The sequence below is a fragment of the Protopterus annectens genome, chromosome 7.part1 (assembly GCF_019279795.1).
Source record: "Protopterus annectens isolate FY-2018-M chromosome 7.part1, PAN1.0, whole genome shotgun sequence".
NCBI classification, from domain to species: Eukaryota; Metazoa; Chordata; order Ceratodontiformes; family Protopteridae; genus Protopterus; species Protopterus annectens.
In genome coordinates, this window is record NC_056740.1 from 276,505,246 (window position 1) to 276,529,726 (window position 24,481).

At 37.6% G+C, this 24,481-nt stretch overlaps 1 protein-coding gene across 1 annotated transcript in view; it reads right to left on the reverse strand.

Moving 5' to 3' along the window:
- The window catches only part of LOC122807730, a 583,588-nt gene that overhangs the window by 304,526 nt on the left and 254,581 nt on the right, over positions 1-24,481 (reverse strand). Inside the window, exon 4 of the mRNA XM_044078711.1 lies at positions 2,613-2,740. Coding sequence (XP_043934646.1) covers positions 2,613-2,740 — 128 coding nt within the window. The remainder of the gene's footprint in view (positions 1-2,612; positions 2,741-24,481) is intronic.

Consider the following 24,481-nt stretch of genomic DNA (forward strand, 5'->3'; position numbering starts at 1 on the left):
TTAGATCCAGCTATGAAACTTCAGCTTTCTTCCACTATTATTGAAAATACTGGCACTCATGTCAGTTCTGGCAATTCACAAGCAGAGCTCTGCAAACTAATTGAAGAATTTTTGGAGTATTAGATGGCTGAGTGGTCATATGGATCAGACGCATCTAATTTTCTAAAGTACTGGTCCATGGTGCTTGGGAGCCCTCCAGTACAAGACCTCCCAACATTTCAAAAGCTAATGCGAAGTGTTCTGTTTGCCTCACTCAAACAGTGAAGCAGAATGGGCATTCAGCATGGTTTGCAAAGTAAAAACAGAGCTCAGACAGTCTCTTGGCCCAAAAACATTAAATTCTTTATTAGCAATAAAGATGAATGAGGACAATGACTGCTACTGTGTAAAACATCCTAAGGACATGCTGAAAGCAGTAAGAAGAGCAACATCTGCTTATAACAAAGAACATTCCTCCATGGCATCAACTGCAGAAACTACCTCTGCCTCCCAAGATGCTGAAGATGAATAGCTTTAAGAATGTTTCACGACATCAGCTGCAGAAACTACCTCTGCCTCCCAAGATGCTGAAGTTGAATAGCTTTAGTTTGACATATGTCTGTGGGGAAATGATGTGTAGAACTGTAGCAAATAGTCTGGGTAGTCAATAGTCTGAATGTAAATTGACTTATTGCTTGTGAAGTATGTATTTCTTTTTTGCAAATGTTTAAGCACCTATGCTTATAAAACTGGAACTCATGGGTGGGAGGGGTGAGCATGTATTACTTTAATTATATATAGCTGTATGAAAATATGAGTAATCCTACATTTTGAGCATATCTGTACATGTATACAACTCCTTTTAATAAAAAAAAAAACTGCTCTAAAATGATACACTGTCATTGTGTAATTGAACATGTGTGGGCATGTCCATTAATGTGCTTATTTAAATATGCATATCTCATGTTAATTAGGGGCCTTGCATGTCCCTGAGTTTAATTTCCTATGCCTCTGATTCTGTCATCTGGAGATTGAGTGGTATTATCTGCACAGTCATAACATTTTCAGTATAAGCAAGTCAAATATACAGTGGCACAGTTTCACATTGGGTGGTTTTTTTTCATGTCTGATGTGTCTTCTACAACTTGCTTGATGAATAATGCAAGCTGATCAATTACTTCTCCTAATGTTTGTCTAAAGGCATTGCAACTCTTTAGCACTTAGAGAGAAAAAAAACAGCACAAAATAGCAGCTCCATTCCACAGTTTACAACCTTTGAAAACAATGCTACTGAGTCATACTTCCTATCACTCGAAGGTTAGCTCTAACCTCAAATCAGTAAAAATTATATGCTGTGCTATGGCCCTTTAGATTATGCATTATGTAACTCAAAAGAGGGGCTATGTGGATTTAGTAGTGGAACTTCTGTATGTATGCAAAAACAAAGTGCCCACAAATTACCACATAGGTGGTAACGTGCCCTTACTTATCATCCATCAGGCCCATAATTGAGAGTACAATGCCCTTTGGGATGTACTCAAACAGATGCCATCTCTGGAATAAAATCCCAGTCCAGGTTAGGCAGAATCCCTCATTGACTCTTTTCAAGAAGAATCTTGATGAGTGGATGGGAAATTAATTTAAAATGGTGGCGAAGCCAAACACACTCTGGATAAATGCCCTAGGGCAGATAGCCTAGTATGAACCTATGAACCTATACATATTTTTACTAACTAAAGAAAAAAACATAATGTCAGCCACCCTATGTGTGGTAAATAGTTCCAATATTTTATTTGATTACCTGGAAAGCATAGTTTAGTTATAGTGCCTATGGTTCAATATAATTATGATAGGATGTCTAACTTTACAGTGTTATATAGTTTAGTTTGTGCAAGTTTAGTACTGGATCTCTTCATTGACCAAAGAAGAATGTAAACTGTCTGTTTAAAAGTCCCTTCCTGAGATGAGCCTTGGGAACATCTTTTAATTCAATAAATGTATTGTAGGCAACTGGATGTTTTTTCACAAAAGAGTCTAGTGCATTGACTTGCCAAATTTTTTGAAAGTTAGATGAGATCATGGATCAGGTTGTTTTTCAAAGGGTCAGTGATGAGATATAAAACATATGTCTCTCTTTAAATGCGTGCTTTATGGGTTCTTTGGAAAGTATTAATTGGAAGATGTGGAAGTGTATACTATATAATGTCATCTGGAGCTATGGAGATATGTTCACTGATTTTGTAGATATGTTAGATGCTAAATGTGTGATAAAAGTGCCATATGTCCTGTATTATCTTCCTAAGCTTCTGCCAGGTTAGGTAGGAACACCTCAATTGATCATCTAATTTAAAGGATCACACCTCTGAAATGCATAATTTCATTTAATACATTATAGTTCATTCGCATGTCTAGATCAACCTCTTCCCTGATCACTCTTCTCTTTACTAAACCGCCCCCCATCCCTACTTGCCTTAACAACTCATGTCACTGAACTGCCCTCCAAATCCTTTGTAAATGATTCAAACAACAGCTGTACAAGAAAACAATGATTATTAAACATAGATATTACATATATTTAAGGAAATAGCTTACAGAATAGAACCAGAATGTTATAGTTTAGCAGTGTTCCTTACCTACAGTATTCCTTCTGCTTCATGACAACAGCACGCTGATGGTTCTGGTGATGGGCTGCTAGAGTTTCCAAGCTCACTGTCCTTCTGCTGATTCCTGGAGGATGGAGGGGGTTGATACGAGGGCCACACTAAAAAAAATATTTTCAAGCTTTAATTTACACTTAAATGATTTCAGACAAAATGCACCGCTGTGTGATAGATATCTAATGTTGCAATGTTGTACTTCAGAGATAACTCACTACTGTTGTGTGGCACAAACTAGTGGATGACCTTTAATCTAATTTTAGAAATGGCACAGTCGATTTTATGGAAATTGATTGAGTATATTTGTCTGAAAGCAATATTTTAATGCATAACAGATCTGATTCTTTATCTTAATAGACCCTGACTTGTAATCTTTTCAAAGCTAATATCCTACAATAACCCATTGCGGATGTTCCAGTACTTTATTTTGGAAGCTGACTTTCAAGCTTATCTTGCACATGATTGTATAACATACAGCTAACAGTGAAGGTAATCTATAGATTCACATATGATTTCTTAATTAGTTTGACCCTGAAACAGATCTTTATAACAGCAATGTTGCTGAATTTACCTCATCAGCTTTGGACACAGCAGTAACCCTTAATGGATATCAGAGCAAGACCCTGTATCATAAATGTAGTAAGCAAGCAATAATGTCCGACAGGGTGTATGCTGCTCAGTAAATAAGACATACCCATGGGTATTCTGAGGCCTAGAACTACAAAGCACTGTTTAGTCAGCACAAAAAGCATGGTGGACATTTGTTTTTTGCAATGTCAAGCCAAAACCTCCAGTACCCTCTCTGTCCAACCAGTGCTTCATGTCCCTGCCCAAAGTAGCTGACACACACACTTTTGAGATTTGATTTATATACAAACACACACACACACACACACACACACACACACACACACACACACACACACACACACACACACACTCATGGGAAAGGCTAGCACAGGTTTACTAGCTATGCCCCTTTCTGCCCAGACTAAAAAGTAGTTATCACTGTCGCCAACTGGCTCTTTATTAGCTACTATAAGGCCCTTACAAAAGGTGACCAGTTCTACTGTGTAATGTTATTATTATCCAAATGATAAGTGTGATCAAGACTAAGGGTATTTAGGAGTGGCCTATGCAGTGTAGCCAAATACATATGCAAGTTCTCTAAGAGCTTAAATATCTCTAAATAGACCAGCCACAATTAAAAGGTTTAACTATATTTAATAATAAATATTAAAATAACAAGACAAAACTCAATAACTCAAAACAGTGACTACAGAGTTCAGAATCACAGGAGACATTTCAAAACAACCTTGCAGGACAGACTAAAATAAATACAGAAAACATCCAAACTAATCTTTACTATATTCATATCTATATCTAAGAGAGATTACTGTACCCTGGTTACTTACTATTAGCAAGGCAAGTGCTGATGAGAGGATGTTTCCAGGTCCAAAGACAAATACAAAAATGCACAGTCTCTGAGAGAGTTCTCAAATTAATATCAAAACATTACTGCTGGGTCAGCTGGATGACATTACTCTTTGTCACCTGCCTTTAGTTCCCAGGCTAACAGAAACTAACATCTCTGTGTCAAAAATACTTATCTCTCAGAGGTGCAGCTGCTAGGACATTACAGAGCAATGAAAACACTTTACATTTCAAACATAGTAATTATTTCTGTTTCAAGACAGTAGGAAAACCTCCAACTCTAGACATTGTATCTACTCTGAGCTGAAACAGACATAAGAGAATCAGAAAACAATTTCCCACTTATTTTCTTGAGATTTTGCAAGTTAACTCTGTATGTTCCAGCTTCTTGTATTAAAACATACATTTGCACAGGTATATAGTTTATACACATTTTTGGTTTTTTTCCAGTGGGTACACTGTGGTTGCATTCTTGAAGCTCAGTACATAACATACAGTTCAACACACACTTCTGCACCAGTAGTTTAATATACACATAACATATAGTTGTCTTACATTTATAAGACAAGCATATGAGTCATTTTACTAATGACATATGCTTATTTATAAAATTCCAGATAGCTGGACTGGCAGTGTCACATTTCTATACAAATCATATTAATATTTTCAAGTGACATACAATTATTTACAAAATTCCAGATAGCTGGACTAGCAGTATTTCCCTGGTGTCACAACATGTATAGATCTGCAATCGTGGGACTCCACACATATCTGCTGACCTCACAAGACCCAAACATAGTGAAAGTTTTGAAACATGAGGAGAATACATCTAAGATGAATTCCCTGCTTAACCTAGCAGAAGCATATAGGCATCAAGCAGAAATGGAAATCAAGCCAGAAGTAGATAAAAATCAGGCAGCAACTGAATGTGCCAAAAAAACTAAAGAAAGAATATAAGGTGAAGTACCAGATGTGTAGTGAGAGTAGGGAACAGGTGGAGGACACCCTGGAGAGATGGAGATATGCTCTAGAGAGAAGAGGAATGAAGGTCAGCAGGACTAAGACAGAATATATGTGTGTGAATGAGAGGGAGGATAGAGGAATGGTGAGGATGCAAGGAGTAGAAGTGGCAAAGGTGGATGAGTTTAAATACTTGGGGTCAATAGTTCAGAGTAATGGTGAGTGTGGAAGAGAGGTGAAGAAGAGAGTACAGGCAGGATGGAGTGGGTGGAGAAGAGTGTCAGGACTGATTTGTGACAGACGAGTACCTGTAAGAGTGAAAGGGAAGGTCTACAAGAGGATAGTGAGACCAGCTATGTTATATGGGTTGGAGACAGTGGCATTGACAAAAAGGCAGGAGTTTGAACTGGATGCGGCAGAGTTAAAGATGTTAAGATTTGCACTGGGTATGACGAGGGTGGACAGGATTAGGAATAAGTATATTAGAGGGTCAGCCCAGGTTGGAAGGTTAAATTGCACATCTTTTTATGTTGGGAAGACCAACCAGATATTCAGAAAGAGACTGCTACGGCACTTGGGTGATATCCGTAGAGGGGATATACATAATGCATATTTCAAAATTTCATAGTTTTCTGTTTAAAGCAATTGAACAAATATTTGAAGATCATAAAAGAGGGGATATTAGTAATAAGACTGAGTTATGTGAGACTAAGTGGATAGTAAACTTGCGAGCTGATCGCCCTCCCGGACTGAATGCAGTCATTCCCTTAAAACCACTGTTAAAGGCAAGGAGGCCTACTATTGGTTGAATAAAAGGTGTGTCAATAAACTCCTATTTTGATGGGCCATAATTTTTTATAGAGAAGGTGTTGCTTGTATTTTTAAATTCTATTGGCTATATGAAGCTTATAAATTCAGCTAATGGAATCCCTGATTATTACGATCTGATGAAGGTTTCACCGAAAGCGCTTATCGAATGTTATTTGGGACGACTTATTTGTTCTTACAGTTTAGTGTTCTATCTGATTCTACAGCACCAGTATTGTTTAAAGTTTTGATGGGAATTTTTCTACCACCAACTAAGAGGTTTAGCAACATTGAAAGTACATTGAGAGGTCCAGCAGCAATGTAAGCTAAATGTTGTATTTTTACTGCTGCATAACTTCCTGTTCAAAGGATTTTGAATACGGCGGCTAACCGTTGAAGGTTAAACCTTTCGCTAAGAGTGTTTAAGAACGCCACTTACAATCATTCAGAACTGAAGGGTTTATGTGCTTTTTTTATGCTGAACTGATACAAGCTTTTACAAGCTGCTGATGCTGACTACGTGAATGTTATTAATATCAATGGACTTTTTACGTTTTAAATAAATCTTTAAAAAGAGCTTAGCATTTTGAAATTTCTTTTTTGAATAGCCATGGAGTAGCAGTTTGATTTTCTTTTGCATTTTGTATTTTACTTACCACTACCTCAATAGTGAGTTCTACATTTTTCTAATAAGGTTGGAAGGTTTGGAGACAAAGCCAGAGAGGCAAGATTACGTTGGTTTGGACATATGCTGAGGAGGGATGCTGAGTATATTGGGAAAAAGATGCTAAGGATGAAGCTACCAGGTAACAGGAAAAGAGGATGGCCTAAGATAAGGTTTATGGATGTGGTGAGAGAGGACATGCAGGTGGTTGGTGTGACAGAGCAAGATGCAGAGGACAGGAAGAAATGGAAACAGGTGATCTGCTGTGGCGACCCCTAACAGGAACAGCCGAAAGAAGATGATGATGACCAGATGAAAATGCAAGAAATGTGGAAAATGCATAAATATAGTTGCAAATACAGAAAACCTCTGGAAGAACCTCATGTTGATCAGGAACGAAAGCAGGAATGGTTAAGGAGAGGCGAATTCAAGAAATGAAAGGTTAATATTGGCAGCACAAGATAGTGAGCTATGCACACACTGGTTTACAAGATCCAATGAGCATGTGAGAGAAACATACAAATGCACATTTTGTAAAACCCAATTGGAAACAGTTGCCTACCTCATTGCTGGTTGCGACCTACTAATGGCATAAGGACTATATACTGAAAGGCATAATAATGTGGCGAGACTGTTGCACTGGGGATTGTGCAAACATAATGATGTTGAAGTGGCTGAAAAACACTAGAAACACGGGCCACAAACCATCATAGAAAATTATGAAGTCTACATCACATGGAATTATCCATTGCCAACAGTTCAAAAGAGAGATGCTAGAAAACCAGAAACAGTGGTCCAAGAAAAGAAGACAAAAGTAGCATTGATCATTGAAATTGCCACACCCAGTGACTACAGTGCCCTGCATGCCCTGCGTACAGAGAGACACAAAGCCATAAAATATCAAGATTTGAAGCAGAACCAGAGCAATGTGGAAGACAGATACCCAGATAGTTCTAATAGTAGTAGGTGCAATGGGTCTTATAAAAAAGAGTCTACAATCATATTTAGATATGCTACAAATGCACATAACTCTGTACGAATTACAGAAAGAGTCACTACTGGGCACATTGCGGGTGCTGCGAAGAGCACTTTTGGCTGACATCAAAGAGAGAAACAATAATAATTTCATGAACTTTAATCGTACTTTGACTTAGGAATGGAGTCGATTCCCATCATGGTATTAGAAACCCAAAAGATTTGGAGAAATTAAAAAGGGAGAATAAGCGTTATAACCATATAATACAAGTTCCAAGAGGCTGCTTGGATTGACAGATCTCCCCACTGGGAAAAGATGAGTCTGTATTGTGGTAGGATTGATGGTTAGCAGGCACGGGGAGAAAAAGATTAAAAAGAAAGAAAGAGAGGACATTAGGGTGATTGGATGCCATTTATTAAGCATGGCTGAGGGCTGTCCATTGTACAGGGGCACAATAAGAGCTTTTTCTGAATGGATAGCATGAATCCTTCTTCTATGGTTCTGTTGATACGATCAGTAACCAGATCTGAGACACAGCTAGCTACATTCTTTATGTATTCTAGTGGCATATTGCACACAGTTGTATATTCAGATTACAATTTGTTGAAGTACTCACAGACCAGGCCAAAAGGGACTGCAAGGAGATTAAAATGTATCCAGCTCAGACACTTATGCCACTGTAAGGATTTTTGGAGACCAGACTGAACAGAGTCACTGAAGTAACTAACAAAGTATTCTGCAATATCTTTGTCATCAAGATGTGGAAAGGGTGAGGATCTTTTAGACAGACATAAATGAACCATCGATATATACATTTAAAAATGTTTGGTTTGTTAGCATGCATATGTTGCATATCATTAGAGTATGTTGTTTTGATAAACATTATAGTATGCTTTATTTCATTATGTGTAGCCATAAAATCATGACATTGTCAGTCCTTGGCTGAGTTTTATGGCAAATAGACCATAGATGGCCCCTAAAGGCCCTCAGATTTTTAATAATACAGGAAATCAAAAGGTGAGTGGGGGACCTGATACACTTCTTAGGCATCACGTCTTTTTGTTTTTGAATACTAGTAAAAATGCAATGAAGTACAGAGCTGCCTCATGCAAGGGAAATTTCAAAGGAGGAGACCAGTTAATGGATGCTAAAGCAGAATTAAATACCTGTGAGTTGAAGTTGCTTATATTCCTGGAAAAACAGTGCTTTTGCACTGTACCGATTCATATATGGCTCCACACCACAGAAAAGTGTAAGCAGTTACATATAACATCACTTATAACACCAGACTTTGTACAATTTTAGTACTTTTTTTTACAAGGATCCAATCAGCTCTCATGAAAACCAATTAATCAATTAATCTCATGAAAAAAACCTTTCTTAGTTCAGGTCTTGAATGAGATAACTTGGGTGAACCCACATAGCAGTTTCCCAGGGTAACTGAAGGTATCAACATTAAACCCAACCATAACACAGAGCTCTGCTTTAACTTGTACAAAATGACAATGAATGGTTTTATCAGTAATAGAGACATCTTTTCCAGGATGGAGATACCTATTGTCCACACCTCACAGTTTGGATTTTTGTAATAGTGTTTTTTTTTTTTGCTGGGTATAGCATGTAGTATCAGCCTGGAGGCAGGGAATGTTATTGTTAATAGGTTTATAGGTTCATAGATCAGTACTAAGCAAGAGCTCTGCAGAACATTTCAAGCCTAGCCAAATACCCTATTCAAAATTTCCCTCTAGCCTCAAGGGGAGCAAGACAAGCTAGACTGGGAAAGAATTTGAGGCTGCCATCCATTTATATAGGTCTACCTTGACTGTGACAAGGCTGCTACTCTGCTTGCCATGCAGTAGAAGATTGCTCCAGAGGTGAGGAATATATTGGGATATAAATCTATCATGCCAATGTGTCTTTAACTGAGTATTTGATGTACCATTTGATCTGTGAAGGGACAGGAGATCATATTGGGTTGGATCTTTCATGACACGAAAGGCTACACATAGATCTCCAGGGAAGAGTCTGTAAGAGAATGAGTTTTGAGGCTACTGATCTTTTTAGTTATTTTGGTGTAGGATTGCAATTCCATTATTACCTTTATGGATTCTTTTTTTTATAGCCTGACAGTGAGAATACAGAATCATTGTCAGTTAGCTCTTACAAGGTTCCAGTGGACTTTTGGTTTGTAAATATAGATCCATCTAGGTAAGACCGCCTTGTTAAGAGATGTGTTTTTGACATGAGTATGACATTCATGTTGACTTTTTTCAGGGAAGCTACTTTTTACCAGACATCATTTGTGGGGCAGGTGACTGTGGTCTCACATATTGAGCATTGGTTAGAATGCAAATGGGCCATTTTTAGTTCAGCCACTTTTTAACAGACATCATTTATGAGGTACGTGACTGTGGTCTCACACATTAGGCATGGGCTAGAGTGCACATAACCACAAATGATACTAAAATATAACTTTTTATGAAGCCAGAGATTAGAGACTATTTAAATTTTCTACAGTTATCCTTCTCATGTACTGTTGGTGATTTACATTCTTAACAATCCATTTGTAGTGCGTGGAGTGCTACAAATAAACTTAAGGACATCCGTTGAGCAAGACGCAATCTTAACAGGGCTTAGGAGTGCTTAACAGCAGATTCTTAAAGACAGATAAGCTCTGTTAAGATTGGTTTTCAGTAGAGAGTGCCAGGTGGCACAAACAGAGATAGAAGATAAAACAAATTGCACAAGCTGTTAGATATTTTATGTGTGACCGAATGGAGTATATAACAGTTTTTAAAGTCATTAGTTCTGCAGAGAGATACTTCATATCAACCTGCTGTCTGTCTAACAGGCTTTGAAAGTTGGTAAAACACTTTACACTCATATACTAGACACGATGCAGCATTCTTATGCAATTATTGAATCACCCTAGCCCAAACTCACCTATTGTCCACACTAATATACGTAGCACCAATTCTTACCCTGACCACAAAATTTGATCTTGAGAAACTTCAGTCATGCTATAGTAAAATTGCCAACTTTGCTAACAACTCCTCTTTCAGAACCCACCACTGTCAGGTTCTAAGGGACCTACAATGGCTAGAACCTCCTCAGCCACACTGCCACAATGTTCAAAAACTCACTTAAATCACATCTTATGAACACCTGGCTATGTCCATGTAGTAAATCGGTTCATAGGTTCATAGGATCCCTGGGGTGACTTTTCTATTTCCCATCCACTTATCAAGCATTTATTTTGCTTCTTCATATACCTTCCTTCCTAGTATACTTACTGTTTATATGCTACAGTACCACAATTCTAATTTCTTTATTTCTAGCATGACATTTCCCTTGGTGCAGAGAGTTGTAGATCAGGTTCTAAGTTAGTATTTTAAAACACATCATTATGAGCGTGAATAAACGGGACAGACAGATGAGGGTTTTGACTGTTCTTTATATCCTGCTCTCTTAATTCTGAGTCAGAGGACTTTTTGTGATAGGTCCTTTTTTATTTTTTTCATTACCGAAGAATGCAGATATGGCCAAGGATGGACAATCCTACTACATAGTGTTAAGGGGTGATCTATGCCTGGCATATAAGGCATTGTTTGAACCCACCCTAATGGACCTCCTACATGTCCACAAAATAAACAGCACCAGAATTGCCCATTCTAAATATTTAAACCTTGCCTGTGATATAAATAGGACCTGCTGAAGAGACAAGTATATATCCCACAGACTACCCCTTCTTTGGAACAGGATCCCCATCCATGTGAAACAGAGTTCCTACCTAACCCAATTCAAGTGTAACTTGAACAATTAGATAGAAAACAGGAAATTCATCCCTAGTTTGGCACCTATATTCTAATAGACACAGGCAGCTTGCAAATGTTTCATTTCCCAGACCCCTGCTTGAAAATGTTTAATCTCCCAATCCCCTGCTTACACTTATCAAGGGTGCCAACACTTGTCAGAAATACGGGATGCATGGCAAGGCTTAAAAAGGCACCAGTAGTCATTAACTTATTACAGACCTGTATACCTGTGCGTCTATGAAGTCTAAAGGAAAAGTATGTTCATGGATATCTATGCTGTGGTAATCTGGAATTTGGTTGCTCTGGTCTCAATTGTCTCTAAGGATGAAAGTCTTTTCCCATGGAAGGAAGAGGCTGACATATGCCAATTCCACAGGAAAACTAAATGAAATTGTCAGTATTTCCACCAGCAGTTGGGAGGAGACAGTTAGAGTCTGCCACTAAACTTCTAGATATTGATTGATACTTTTCCTGGACTCCTGATGACCAGTGTCAAGCTGTGATGCAGCAATTGCTTGAAGGTTTACTTTACTTATTTTGACATGACTCTTCTATCATGTACCTGCAAATGTGCTAAGACAAATGAGAGCCCAAAGTAATTGGAAATTAGGCCATGGGGTGGATACATATGATCCTCACTGGGAAATGTTCTTAGACATTTGTAGGGCTTCCTGGATCATTACAGCTTCCTGTTCCCAGCAATAAACTCAGAGATTAATACCTTTCTTTGCTCCTCTCACTTCAAATGTTTGTACTGGAGATTCATTGACCCTTTACATTTGGTTTTGTTTCTGTGTTTAAAGAGGGCCTTATACTTGTAGTTGTTTTGCAGGCTGGAGGAAAGGTAGATACTCCTTAACCCAGCATAACTGATTTACCATGCTAGCCTCCCCTGCCTTCTCCTTGCAGCTGGCTAGTTCTGGTGGTATGTCATAGCTTATTCATGTTGAAAAAGGCAATATAACTTAACCAACAGTGCAGACTTTCACCCCTGCCCAGACCACAGAAATAATTTGGTTACGCAAGTCAGACATAAAATCACAAAAATAACTACAAAAGTGCCCACCTTTACGAATGCAATCCAATTTAATCAATGGTGTGGACATCTAATCTGCTCAGACTATAGATATAATTTGCCTACTCAAGTCAGACAGAGAATCGCAAAAAATAACTACAAATGTGTCCACATTTGTGAATGTATGTAACCTTGCTTAACTTGTACTACAACTTGCCTGTTTTACTTACAGCTATAGCATACCACTGAACAAACCCTACCCTCCTGCTGCCCTCCTCTCTCCCTCTTTCCATTTTACAATTTTTAATTTATCCTATCAGCTAATCTAACAGTATTGTAATCCCTCCTTGTATGTAGTCTTCTCTCCTTTACCCTTAGCGTCTCACACTTACCATCTCTATCCCGACTAGCTAACAGCGACAGTATTGGTTTACCTGCAGCTCTCCCTACTACAGCTGCTATAGCAGATTGTTTTTCTTTCCACATTTTTCTTTCTTGTAAACTATCAGGTCTCCTGTGCACTGCTCCAGCCTGCTCACTCTGCTCCTCTACTCTACCTACATTCCCATTCACCCCAGAATACATTACATTTATAGCTAAGTTTCTTTCCATCCCATCTAGCACCTCCTCATCCACCCTCCCTCAGCCAATCACTCACCATCCTTTTTCCACTCTACCTTAACTCAACAATTAACACTCATTTTGCTAATTAAACCTCTCCTCTACTTTCCACCTACATACCTCTCCAATCTCTCTCCCATATTTTTTCCTCTTTCTACTCTTCACCCTAACTACTTTCCCCTCCTAAGTCAAACTATACTCTACATTCCTCCACTATCCACCATCTCCACCAACTTTACTCCCCTTCTTCTCTAACTCTCTATCTCTTTACACTCCAACTATCTCACATTGTTTCTTTTCTCCCTTTTCCTACTGTGCCCTATTAACTTACCTTCTCTGTACACCTAGAACTCTCAAGACACCTCCTCACCTTAACACTCACCAACCTCCTCACCTGTCCTCACACTTCCTTAACCCTACTCTTACCTAAATCTCCTCCTTACTAAGGCTCTTCTCATTCCCATCATGTTCTTCACCCTTTTCTCCACACCTCCTGTTCTCCTATCCTACCTGTCCTGTTATCACATCTCAGTTAATCTCCTACATCCTTCACCTACCTCCACTCACTACACTCCAAACCTACAAAGCAAACTCTTCTTTACCAAATCTCCATCACTATTTCTTACCATCCACTCACTTCTTCCCAAAATCAAAATATCCCCCATCCCCCAATCTGTCTAAAAACTAAACTTAACTATCACTACCACCTCCTCACATCTCCTACCTTACTCTAGCCCTACAATTCCACATTCCTTTCAGGAAACATACACCCCAACCAGGCCCTCGCAACAACCAGACATCTACTAACCATCCCACTCAACCTACCTCCCATCACCATAGCTCTCCCTCCAAGCATCTAACCTTCTCCTCTCTTAATATTCACAGCATTCTTAAAAAAGAATCAGTGAATTCCATGCATTGATGGACAAATAATCTCCTGATATAATAGCTCTTACAGAAACTTGTCTCAAGCCTGAGATCTTGGATAAAGAATTCCTTCCCTCCCGTTACAACATCCTTCGCCTTGACAGACCTAATAAGAAAGGTGGAGGATTTGCTTTAATATACTCTGAACACCTCAACCTGTATCCTGTAGCCGACCCACCCCCTTTATATGCCCCTGCTGAATTCTTAACTGCGAACTGGAAACGTAATGATGACAAAACACTAACTATGGCTGCAGTATATTCCCCCTGGTGACAATATCCCACTATTAGAACACATTTTCTTCTGATTCACACACAATGTACCCAATGAAACTCCTCTCCTAGGTGATGTTAACATCAATTGGCTATCCCTTGCTTCTAACTCCCCCAGCTCTAGCATCAACCTTCATGGCTTCTCACAACTCATCACCACCCCAACCTACTTTAACAAACCAAACAACACAATCTGTACGATAGACTGGTTCCTAGCATCACATCCTGACTTGTACCACCATCCTAAGTCTCTACCTGATTCCATTAGTGACCACTCTCCTATCTGCATCCAAAGATTCACTCCACGCCATCTAAGGCCACATAGATTCAGAGAATGATTTAGCCTCTCAAACTTCCATCCTGACATATTTAATAGCACATTCTCCTCCATAAACTGCTCTTTCCTATCACAACTTCCTCTAGATGATGCTGTACTAAAATTCAACAACATTTCGCTGAGCATACTTAACTCTCTTGCTGCTCTCTGGAAAATCAGAGTTAAATCTCTCTGCTCAATCTGGCTATCCCAATCCACTCAATCTCTCATGCAGAAAAGAGAAAATGCCTAGAAACTCTGAATTAAAACAAAATCCCTCATCCATCACCAAACCTTTACAGAACCACCAAGAAATAAATCAACTATGACAAGAAAAACATTTACTTAAAATCCCAAACAACCCATCTTAGTAACACCCCCAAAATTCTGGAACTCTATCAATCAAATCCTATACTCAGGCAACCCCATAGCACCTATCCCCTGTCCCAATAATACTCCCCTTGAAACTGCCACCATATTCAACTCCTACACCATTAACACTATCTGTAAACTCATGCAGTCCTCTAACTCTTCCAACCTCACTGATCTCCCCATTCCCTCAAACAACAGCTCCTTCTCTCTCAAACCTTTTCCCACTAGCTACATAAAAACCTCCTACATAAGTTTAAGCCATACTCTCCATCTGTGGACAACCTACCTCCACTCTTCCTTAAGCTACCCACTAACTCCATATCCTACCCCATTTTCATTTTTATAAATCATTCTGTATGCATATGCACTGTACTCTCACTCCGAAACAGATTTCTACCATACCTATCCATAAGGGAAGAAACTCCATGGAACTCTCTAACTACTGGTCCATAGCAATACTGTCCCCCCTCTCCAAAATACTCGAAAAATGTGTACATAAGCAACTCATGGACTATTTACTCCATGAAAACCTACTTACTACCACCCAACATGGATTTCATCTCAGTCCCAGCACTACTACTGCACTCATTTCTTTCATTAAATCAATCTCCCTAGCCAGAAACAACAATAAACTCACTTCAAACATTCAATACTGTCTCACACCCCATGCTTCTCTTCAAACTCTCTGTCTTTAATCTTCCCAGTACAGCCATTTCCTGGTTTTCTAGCTATCATTCCAGCAGACAGCAAGCTGTTAAATGGTTCTTCTCACTGTCTCCCTTTATGTCAATCAAGATGGAAGTTCCTCACTAGCCCATTCTTGGTCCCCTACTGTTTAATATTTTCACTAATCACCTCCACAAGTCTTGTCCGTACTACAATGTCATATAGAATGCTGATGACTTCACAGTCATCTCTACTTCTGACATCTTCTCTTACCTACACAGCCTCACCAAAAACTCCTTCAACTCTATCGAAACCTGGCTCTCTAATAACCAACTCATCCTAAATCCCAAAAAGACCAAGCTTCTCCTATTCCTCCCAAAATCTCTCATGCATCTTAAACCTACCATCTCCATTACTTCACTTAACAACACCGTCATAAATGTGAAAACTCACAGCAAACTTCTTGGAGTCATCATCGATGATGAACACACATAAGACTTGCATTTCCACCATTGCATAAAGAAAACACACCAAAAACTTGGCTTACTTTACAGAAATAAAAAAAATACTCACAAAAGACTCTAGACTCTCTCTTGCCTATGCCTACCTTCTCCTCAGTCTTTTCTACAGTTCACAAATCTTAACTAACCTACAAACCTCCCTTCTAACAAAACTCGAATCTGCATACAACAAGGTAGCTAGGTTTGCAGCTAACTAGACCTCAATTACACATCAGTGTAACTCTCTCAAACTTTTAAACTGGCTAGAGCTTCCCCACCAACTTCTACTCTCTCAACTTTCTATCATTCATTCTATCCTGAACAAGCCGTCCACTTGTCCATCCAGCTCCTCACTCATCTCTCTTTATACTCCTTCTAGAACCCTCAGGAGCTTGGACCAGCAACTCTTGAAAGTATATAAGCTAAAAAAATCAATAGGCCAAAATTTCTATAGATACACTCCTGCCCTAGCCTGGAGCAAACTACCCTTGCCCATCAGAAATGAACCCCATGCACGTGAATTCAAAAAAGCTCTAAAAGAATACCTACTAAATACCTGGACTTGTAACTGTAAAAAATCAGTTTAAAATGTCCTCCCTAAACAATACCATGCACTTCCACTGCTTCCTATAACCACTTTACTACCACTCCCTCACACTTTCCCAACCGCTGTCTCACCCTGTTCATAACTACTTCCTCAACTTCCTCAAATAACCTGCTTACTGACTCTTGTTGTCCTCTCTGGCCTTAAGATATGTATCTTACCAACTTGTTTACTTTACTTTATCATAGGTCTTGCAATCAATTCTGCTAGCAGAGACACCTATTTGTTCATTTGTGCATTTACTTCTGTTGATACACTTGTGTAACCTACTTGAGTACCAAACTGTACATTCTCTGTATTCCTCTCATTAATGCTATTTTTGTAACCTTTTGTTCCTCTGTGGAGCTTTTCTCCTGGTGCCTCCACTAAAAAAGGGCTCTAGTTCACTCTGACAATCCCAGTCAACTAAATAAATCTAGAAAAGCTGATTCTCAGTAATGTATTTTTGTTAAGCATTTCACTCGCCTCACAACTTGTCACATTATGTGCTTCACATAGGCAAAATAAATTTAATGATTTAAAACTGCAGAGTTCATCAAATGAGGAGCTGAAGCACAACTGCAAGTGGTCAAAACTTTTTCAGATGGTTTTAGCAAATGTGCAAAAGCAACCTTTAAAGCAAGAAAGCTGCAGCACCAAGAAAACATCAGTTTAGGACAGGAATGTGATATAAAAGAACTTCAGCAAGGGGGAGTGTATAAATATTTGGGAATTGATGAAGGATCAACAATAAAATATAAACAAATCTGAATAAAACTCAGTAAGGAATATTTAAAATACTTAAATTAATACTAAAAACAGCAATGACATCTTGAAACAAAGTCCAATCTATAAACCATTTTGCTCTTCCTATCCTAACTTACTGTTTTGGAGTGACTGACTGGCCCCAAATCGTGTTGGATATTTTGGACAGGAAATCAAAAACGATGCTTCATGCTCATCAAATGATTTATAAAAATCAATGCATACCAAGACTATATATTCCTCATTCTAAAGGAGATAGGGGCCTACTCAAAATTGACTACATGTATAGATCTGCAATAGTGGGACTAAACCAGGGTTGCCAAGGACAAAAAAAAAGTCCTTCATGCTAAGTAAAGACAAAAAAAAAAAAAGTCTTTCATGCAGAATAGCAGGCAGTTCAGCAAACAAAAGTAGCTGCTCTTTGCTCATATGCTGGTATACGAGGCAATAAAAAAATCACACAGCACAGCCTCTTCTGTTCAATACAGAACAGCCCACTGTTCCACATTGAACAGAAGGGGCTCTGCTTTGTGATTTATGCTTGGTTCATATACCGGCATACAGGCCAATTATAAATTGCAAAGCAGAGGCCGTTTCACTGGGATATTAACTGGGAGTGTGGGACTCGGGATTGGGCTTCTGATACAGACGTCTGGCAACCCTGGACTAAATACATATTTGCTGACCTCACAAGACCCAAATGTAGTGAATGTTTTGAAATATGAAAATAATAAGTCTAAGATGACTTCCTTGCTTAGTTTAGCAGAAGCATATTGGCATCAAGTGGGAATGGAAATCAAACCAGAAGTAGATAAAAATCAGGTAGCAACTAAATGTGCAAAAAAACAAAAGAAAGAATATAAGGTGAAGGATCAGATGAGAAGGCAAAAAATGTGGAAAATGCAGAAATATAGTTGAAAGTATAGGAAACTCTTGGAACAACCTCATGTTGATCAAGATTGGATGCAGGAATGGCTAAGAGAGGTGAAATTAAACCAAAAGACAAAACGTTAATATCAGCGGCTCAAAATAGTGGACTACTTGCATGTTGGTTTACAAAGTCCATTGTACATGTGGGAATAACAGACAAATGTAGGTTTTGTAAAACAGAATTGGAAACAGTTGCAGATCTTGTTGCTGGTTGTGATATACTGATGGCAGAAGGACTGTATACTGAAAGGCATAATAATGTAGCAAGACTGTTGCACTGGGGATTGTGCAAACAGTATAATACTGAAGTGGCTGAAAAACACTGGAAACTTGAGCCACAAAGCATCATAGAAAATTATGAAGTTTATATCACATGGGATCATACACTACCAACAGTTCAAAAAACAGATGCAAGAAAATCAGGTATAGTAGTCCCTGAAAAGAAGACAACAGTAGCATAGATTATTGAAATCTCTACACACAGTGACTACAGTGTCTTATGTACAGAGAGACACAAAGCCATAAAGTACCAGGATTTACAGGCAGAAACAAGAGCAATGTGGAAGAAAGACACCCAGACAGTTTGAGTAGTTGTAGGAGCAATGGGTCTTATAAAAAAGAATTTACAGTTGTAGTTAGATTTGTTACTGATACATGTAACACTGTATGAATTGCAGAAAGAGTCTTCACTGGGCACATTGTAGGTGCTGAGAAGACATCTTCTGGTTGACACCAAAGACTGAAATGGTGCTAATTTCATGAACTTTAATCATACTTTGACTTAGGAATGGGGTCCATTTTGGTCATAGTATTAGAAACCCAAAAGACTTGGAGAAATTAAAAAAGGAAAAATAAACATTATAAATGTTTATCCTTTGGGGAAATGTATCTGTCTTTTGGTGACTTTTTCCTGAAGATATCAATAGCCAGTCAGAAACGTTTAAACAACAGCAACTATAAAGTGTAGAATGTATCAGTAAACAGTGCAATAATAAGAAATGAAGATAATAACAAAGACACTTGCAGTTATCTTTCAGTTACACATGAAAACAACAAAAGATCTTCAGATGAAGCAGCCAGCCTTTCACTTTACCAATAAAAATAAGGTCTGCGAGTAGCGCAGGTTAAACTGTCCTTTACAGCTAAGTATCCTTCTGATGTCCTCACCAAAAGATTGTATCCATACACCTTGACTAGACATGATAATGACTAAGCTCTATTCATTTATGAATGTATAAGAACAGTGAGCAATTTGGCAAACCTGCAGTATCATGTCGTTAGATTAAATTGAATTCTGTTGTGTATATTTCTGGAAAGTGAGTTCACAAAAGTCCAAGCTGAACTGTAGGCAAGATGTTGCTATTTAAAATAAAGAATCCTCATATACATTCACCTTTTTCACAGAAAGCAATTGCATATTCTTTACAATTCACATTTTAATTGCTGAGTGCTTTGCTGGAGGCAACAATCACAGTTTTCTTTAATGTTTTTAATAAAAAAAATTATATTTACCTCAGATTAATGCAACTTTCTGTATTTTTTACTAAATGCCAACTGCAAACTTCACTCAGCCTATCATATTTCTCCACTATTACTTTAGTGTAGAAGCACTTATTTATATTCCTCCCTTTGTAGGTCTAAAAATGAGCTTTCCTGAGAAACCCTTATGTGAAGGATGGGGAGGAGATGATTTTAACTTATGCTATCCAGTTCCATCTTGATAGTCCATCTACACTTGCTTTACTGACTCCTCTACAGTGCTGGATTATCATATTACAATACTGCAATCCCACATTTTATCTGATAAAATTACCATTATGCCCATTGTCTATGTGTAACTATTTCAATGATTATGATCTCTAACTACTGTGATTTTTTTAAAAGCCTTTATTGAATTATCACTTGTGAAATAGGCAAACTTACATTTATATAAAAGTAATCAAACCATATTAACAAGTTCACATTTATAAACATTACATGTCACATACATTCTTCTATACCATATAATCAAAGCAACATTATACAAAGTGTTCAATTTTGTAAACCTCATTCCTCCTCCAAAACATTTTTCTGCATGTATTGTTCTGGAAAGTTCCACGTTTTTCTATGTAATTTACTCTACACTTTTCTAAAGGTCTAACTTCCTTTTCTTTTATCTTTGTTACAATATTCACTACTTTCAAGTAATCTTTGATTTCCATTATCTAGTAATTGCTTTTAGGCAACCACAAGAATTGAACTTAACAAGGCCTTACTATGTCTAGACAATTCAGATCCTGTATCCCAGCTCAAAAAATAATTTCCTTAGTTACACTCAGTTGCTCATCTAGTATTCCTGGCAAAGTACTCTATAGGAAATTTTTTAAAGTCTTCCAATTCATTACACTCTGAGAATATATACTTCCAGGCACATCCTTCCCTATTACACCTCCAACATTTGCCACCTACTTGAGGAAAAATTGTTAAGAGTCTACTTGAGGTATAAAAGTATCTGTGTAAATACTTCCAAGCAAAAGTCTTAAATCTTCTAGATTTTGTTGCATATTTGGGATCTATACATATGTCCTCCAATTGTTTCTTTGTGAATTGCTTATCTCATATCTCTACCCAATCTTTTCTGACCTCCGCTGATTGATTCCTATGGTTATTGTGCAATATTTTATATGCTCTACTGATTATCAGTTTTTAACACACGGTTCTGTTCTGGATTCACTTAAAATCTTAACCTGTGTAGGTCTTTCATTTATGATTTCCTTATTTCTTTCTCTTTGTCTATACTCTGATATCAGCCACTGATAGGGAAATCGGTCTCTTGCATGCAATCCAATTGATTCAACTGAAAACTCTACCAGAGTAGGTCTTTCAGTTATTATTCCCATATCCCTTTCTCTTTGCCTATAGTCAGATATCAATCGCTACTAGGGAAAGCAGTCAATAGCCTGCACTCCAAATGTCTCCTTGGCCTCTTCCCAGTCTATTACCTTTCCCTCTGTAATTATTTGTTCTGAATACCTTAGTTCCTTTGCCAGCTTCCTCCAGTAAATTCCAGCTCCCTCTTGCATATTCTCTGTACCCATAATTGCCATCATCCCTATTGGCAGACTCTCCTTTTCCATTCATGTGTTTGCTTAGTTCTCAGTCTACTGTCCGGTACTTTATAAATATAATATTATGTATGAGTGCTGTATTTTCCTTAAGGATCTGTGTTGAAAAGCCCATTCTTTCCTTATTTCTTGAATTGCCCCCTTCATTTATTTATTTTATTTACTTATTTATTTGTATTTGTTTTCTAAGGTAGAACATCGGTCTCCGTGGACCTTTTTCAGACTCAACCTGGGAGTAGTGTCTGGTTAAGTGACTTACTCAGAGTCACACAGTTAGACAATGGAAGCTGAGGGAATCAAACCTTGCACCACTGGACCACAGGAAACTATCATCATCATCCCTTTCCACTTTGAATTATAGCTTTCTGCTTTGTTATGTATAAGAGTCTTAACTGTGTAGATCTGAAATACCCCACCAAATCAGGTAATCTTAAACCTCCTCATTATGCTGGGAGGCTCAACTTATTCCACTTGACTCTTGCCATCTTACCCTCACAGATAAAATCCTTCAGCTCTTTATTAATTACTATGCTCTGGTTGATAAAAATATTCCTGACCTGTGTATACTACTAAATGGACTAAAAACGTTTTCACTGCTTGTATCTTGCCATCTTTATCTATAGGAACAAGCTTCCACTTTGTCAGTTTTTGTAGTATATTTTGTTTAATCTCTTCCCACATATCTGTCAGTGGTTTTAAATATAACTAAAATAACAGAGGGGAAAGAGGGCACCACTGTCTGGATCCTCTGTTCAGACACACATTATCAGAAAGGAATCCTTCCACTGTAATTTTTGCCTCTTATCCCTCATATATCCTTCTAATTAACATTATTATATCAGGAAATTCAAATGCTTTTATTGCCCTACTCATAAAATCACAGCTTACTCTATCGAGTGCTTCGCTTGCGTTAAGACCCACCAACAGTGGTATTTTCTTACATTCTGCTTCCATCTGGATCATCACTGTTCTATTAATGTTGTGAAATCTTTGCCTACTCTCCACAAAACTACATTGATCCATATCTATCAAGTTTGGCCTAAATTTTGCCATTCTTTTAGCCATTATAGATATAAACACTTTACAACCATGGTTTAAAATTGAAATGGGCCTATATGAAGCTGAATTTGATGGGTCATTACTGTCTTTAGATATTACAGCAACCACAGCTTTTTTCCAGGATGTTGGTGTCTCGTCCTTTTAAAATACTGTTAAACAAAGCCTTCCAGATCTTTATCATTTTCTTCCCTCCTAGCTTCCAAACTTCCACTAGAATACCATTTATTACTGGAGACTTTTTTGGACATTAGTTATATATCACCATTTTATCTCATCTCCTCTTATCATAAATGTTAATTGTTGAGCATCTACCTCTAACCTTGGCATATTTAAGTCTTCCATAAATATTTCCATTTGTGCTGTTTCTTGATTTCCCCACTTTTCACTTTATACATTTCATAAAATGTCTGAAATATCTCCTGTACAGGATCTCTGTCTATGGTTATTTTTTCTTGTTATATGTTCCCTAATTTTGACAACAGCCCTTTCTACATTCTGTTGCCTAAGTCATTGTGTCAAAAGTTTTGGAGTTATTATCAAAAATAGTTGCTTAACAGGAATCCTTCTAAAATCATGCACATTATCCAGGTACTCCCTTGTTTTCTCTATACCACTCTGCAATTTCACTTTTTCTTGTTCTGTGTGATTCGCCTTATTTTTTAATACATTAACCTTTGTCAACCTTTCTAAATAATTCTTGTTATTTCTTAACAAGATCTCTTTTTTCTTTTTTTTCCTACCCTATTTTTAAACTCTACTTTCATCTTATCTCCCTCACTAGCTATAATTTCTGGAGTAATTTATATCTTCCCTAATAACCCTAGAATAATTTCCAGTACACATTCCTTAAATTCCTCTCTTTATAACAGGTAGGTGGGGAAGTGCCAGCATCTCATCTTAATTCATTGCCCTGCACTTTTGCCTTAGTAATTATTGTCACATGATCTGAAATAGTTGTTGGATATGTGTCAAATTTCTTAATTAAATGCAAATGTTCCTGAGAAATATAATGTTGTCTAGTTTAGCCCAGTTATTGTACCTTGAGGAATAATATGTAAATTATGTCTGAGTTCCTACTACTGAATTCATATGTTTCATACCAAATATTTTCATAAATTTATTCAGAAATCTACCCTCTTTTGTTATATTTCCCTTATAGGCCTCCCATATTCATTGCTGCAAATGAAATTCCCATCCCTATCTATAAGTAATTTTCCCTGCTTCGACCTGATTATTTATCCCAATCCTTTAAGCTCCATAACAGCATTTTTAGTTGGAATAAATATATATGCCAGCATAATCTACCTGCCCTGCCAGTTGCCCCTTGCTATCACAACTCTGTCATTATTATCGTTTTTCCCTCTTCTATCACTTTTGGAATGCCTCTTGCAATTAATATAAGTAGTCCTCTTTTCCTTTCACCCTGATATTCTGCTGAATATTCGTCTTGAAATCCTATCTTTATTAAATTCACATATTCAGTTCTTTCCAAATGTGTCTCCTGTTGCATTGCTATTTGTGCTGTGTATTTCTTAATATAATTAAATGTTCTTTCATTTTTTTCTATACCTGGAAGACCATTCATATTCCAAGATAATAAGTAAAGTGTTGCTATTATGGTAAAAAAAATGTTGCTGTTGTGGTAAGAAGTCATTATTCCCATCTATTATATATGGAAGCTTTTTTAAATATCTATTTCCAGCTTTTGTTAAATATGCATCCACTAATGTTTAGCAGTTTAATCCTTTATACAATTGTTTCCTTATCAACATTAGAACCTATGTCACATTTTACAAGACATTTTTGTTTTAATAAAAATCCTCTAAAAACTGAACACTCCCATAATCTCTTAACCTAATACAAACAGACATAAATATATAACTCTTCAAATAATGGAGTTTAACCCTCCTAACAGGATTTTTTTTCCCAAACAGACAGCTGTGAACACAGGCCTTAATTAACCTGAAATTGAGGTTATCCATGCTAAGACACATGCTATTGCATGTGCTCCTACTTATACTAAATAGTGTATCCTTTTTAATCTTTATTTCCCTCCCAG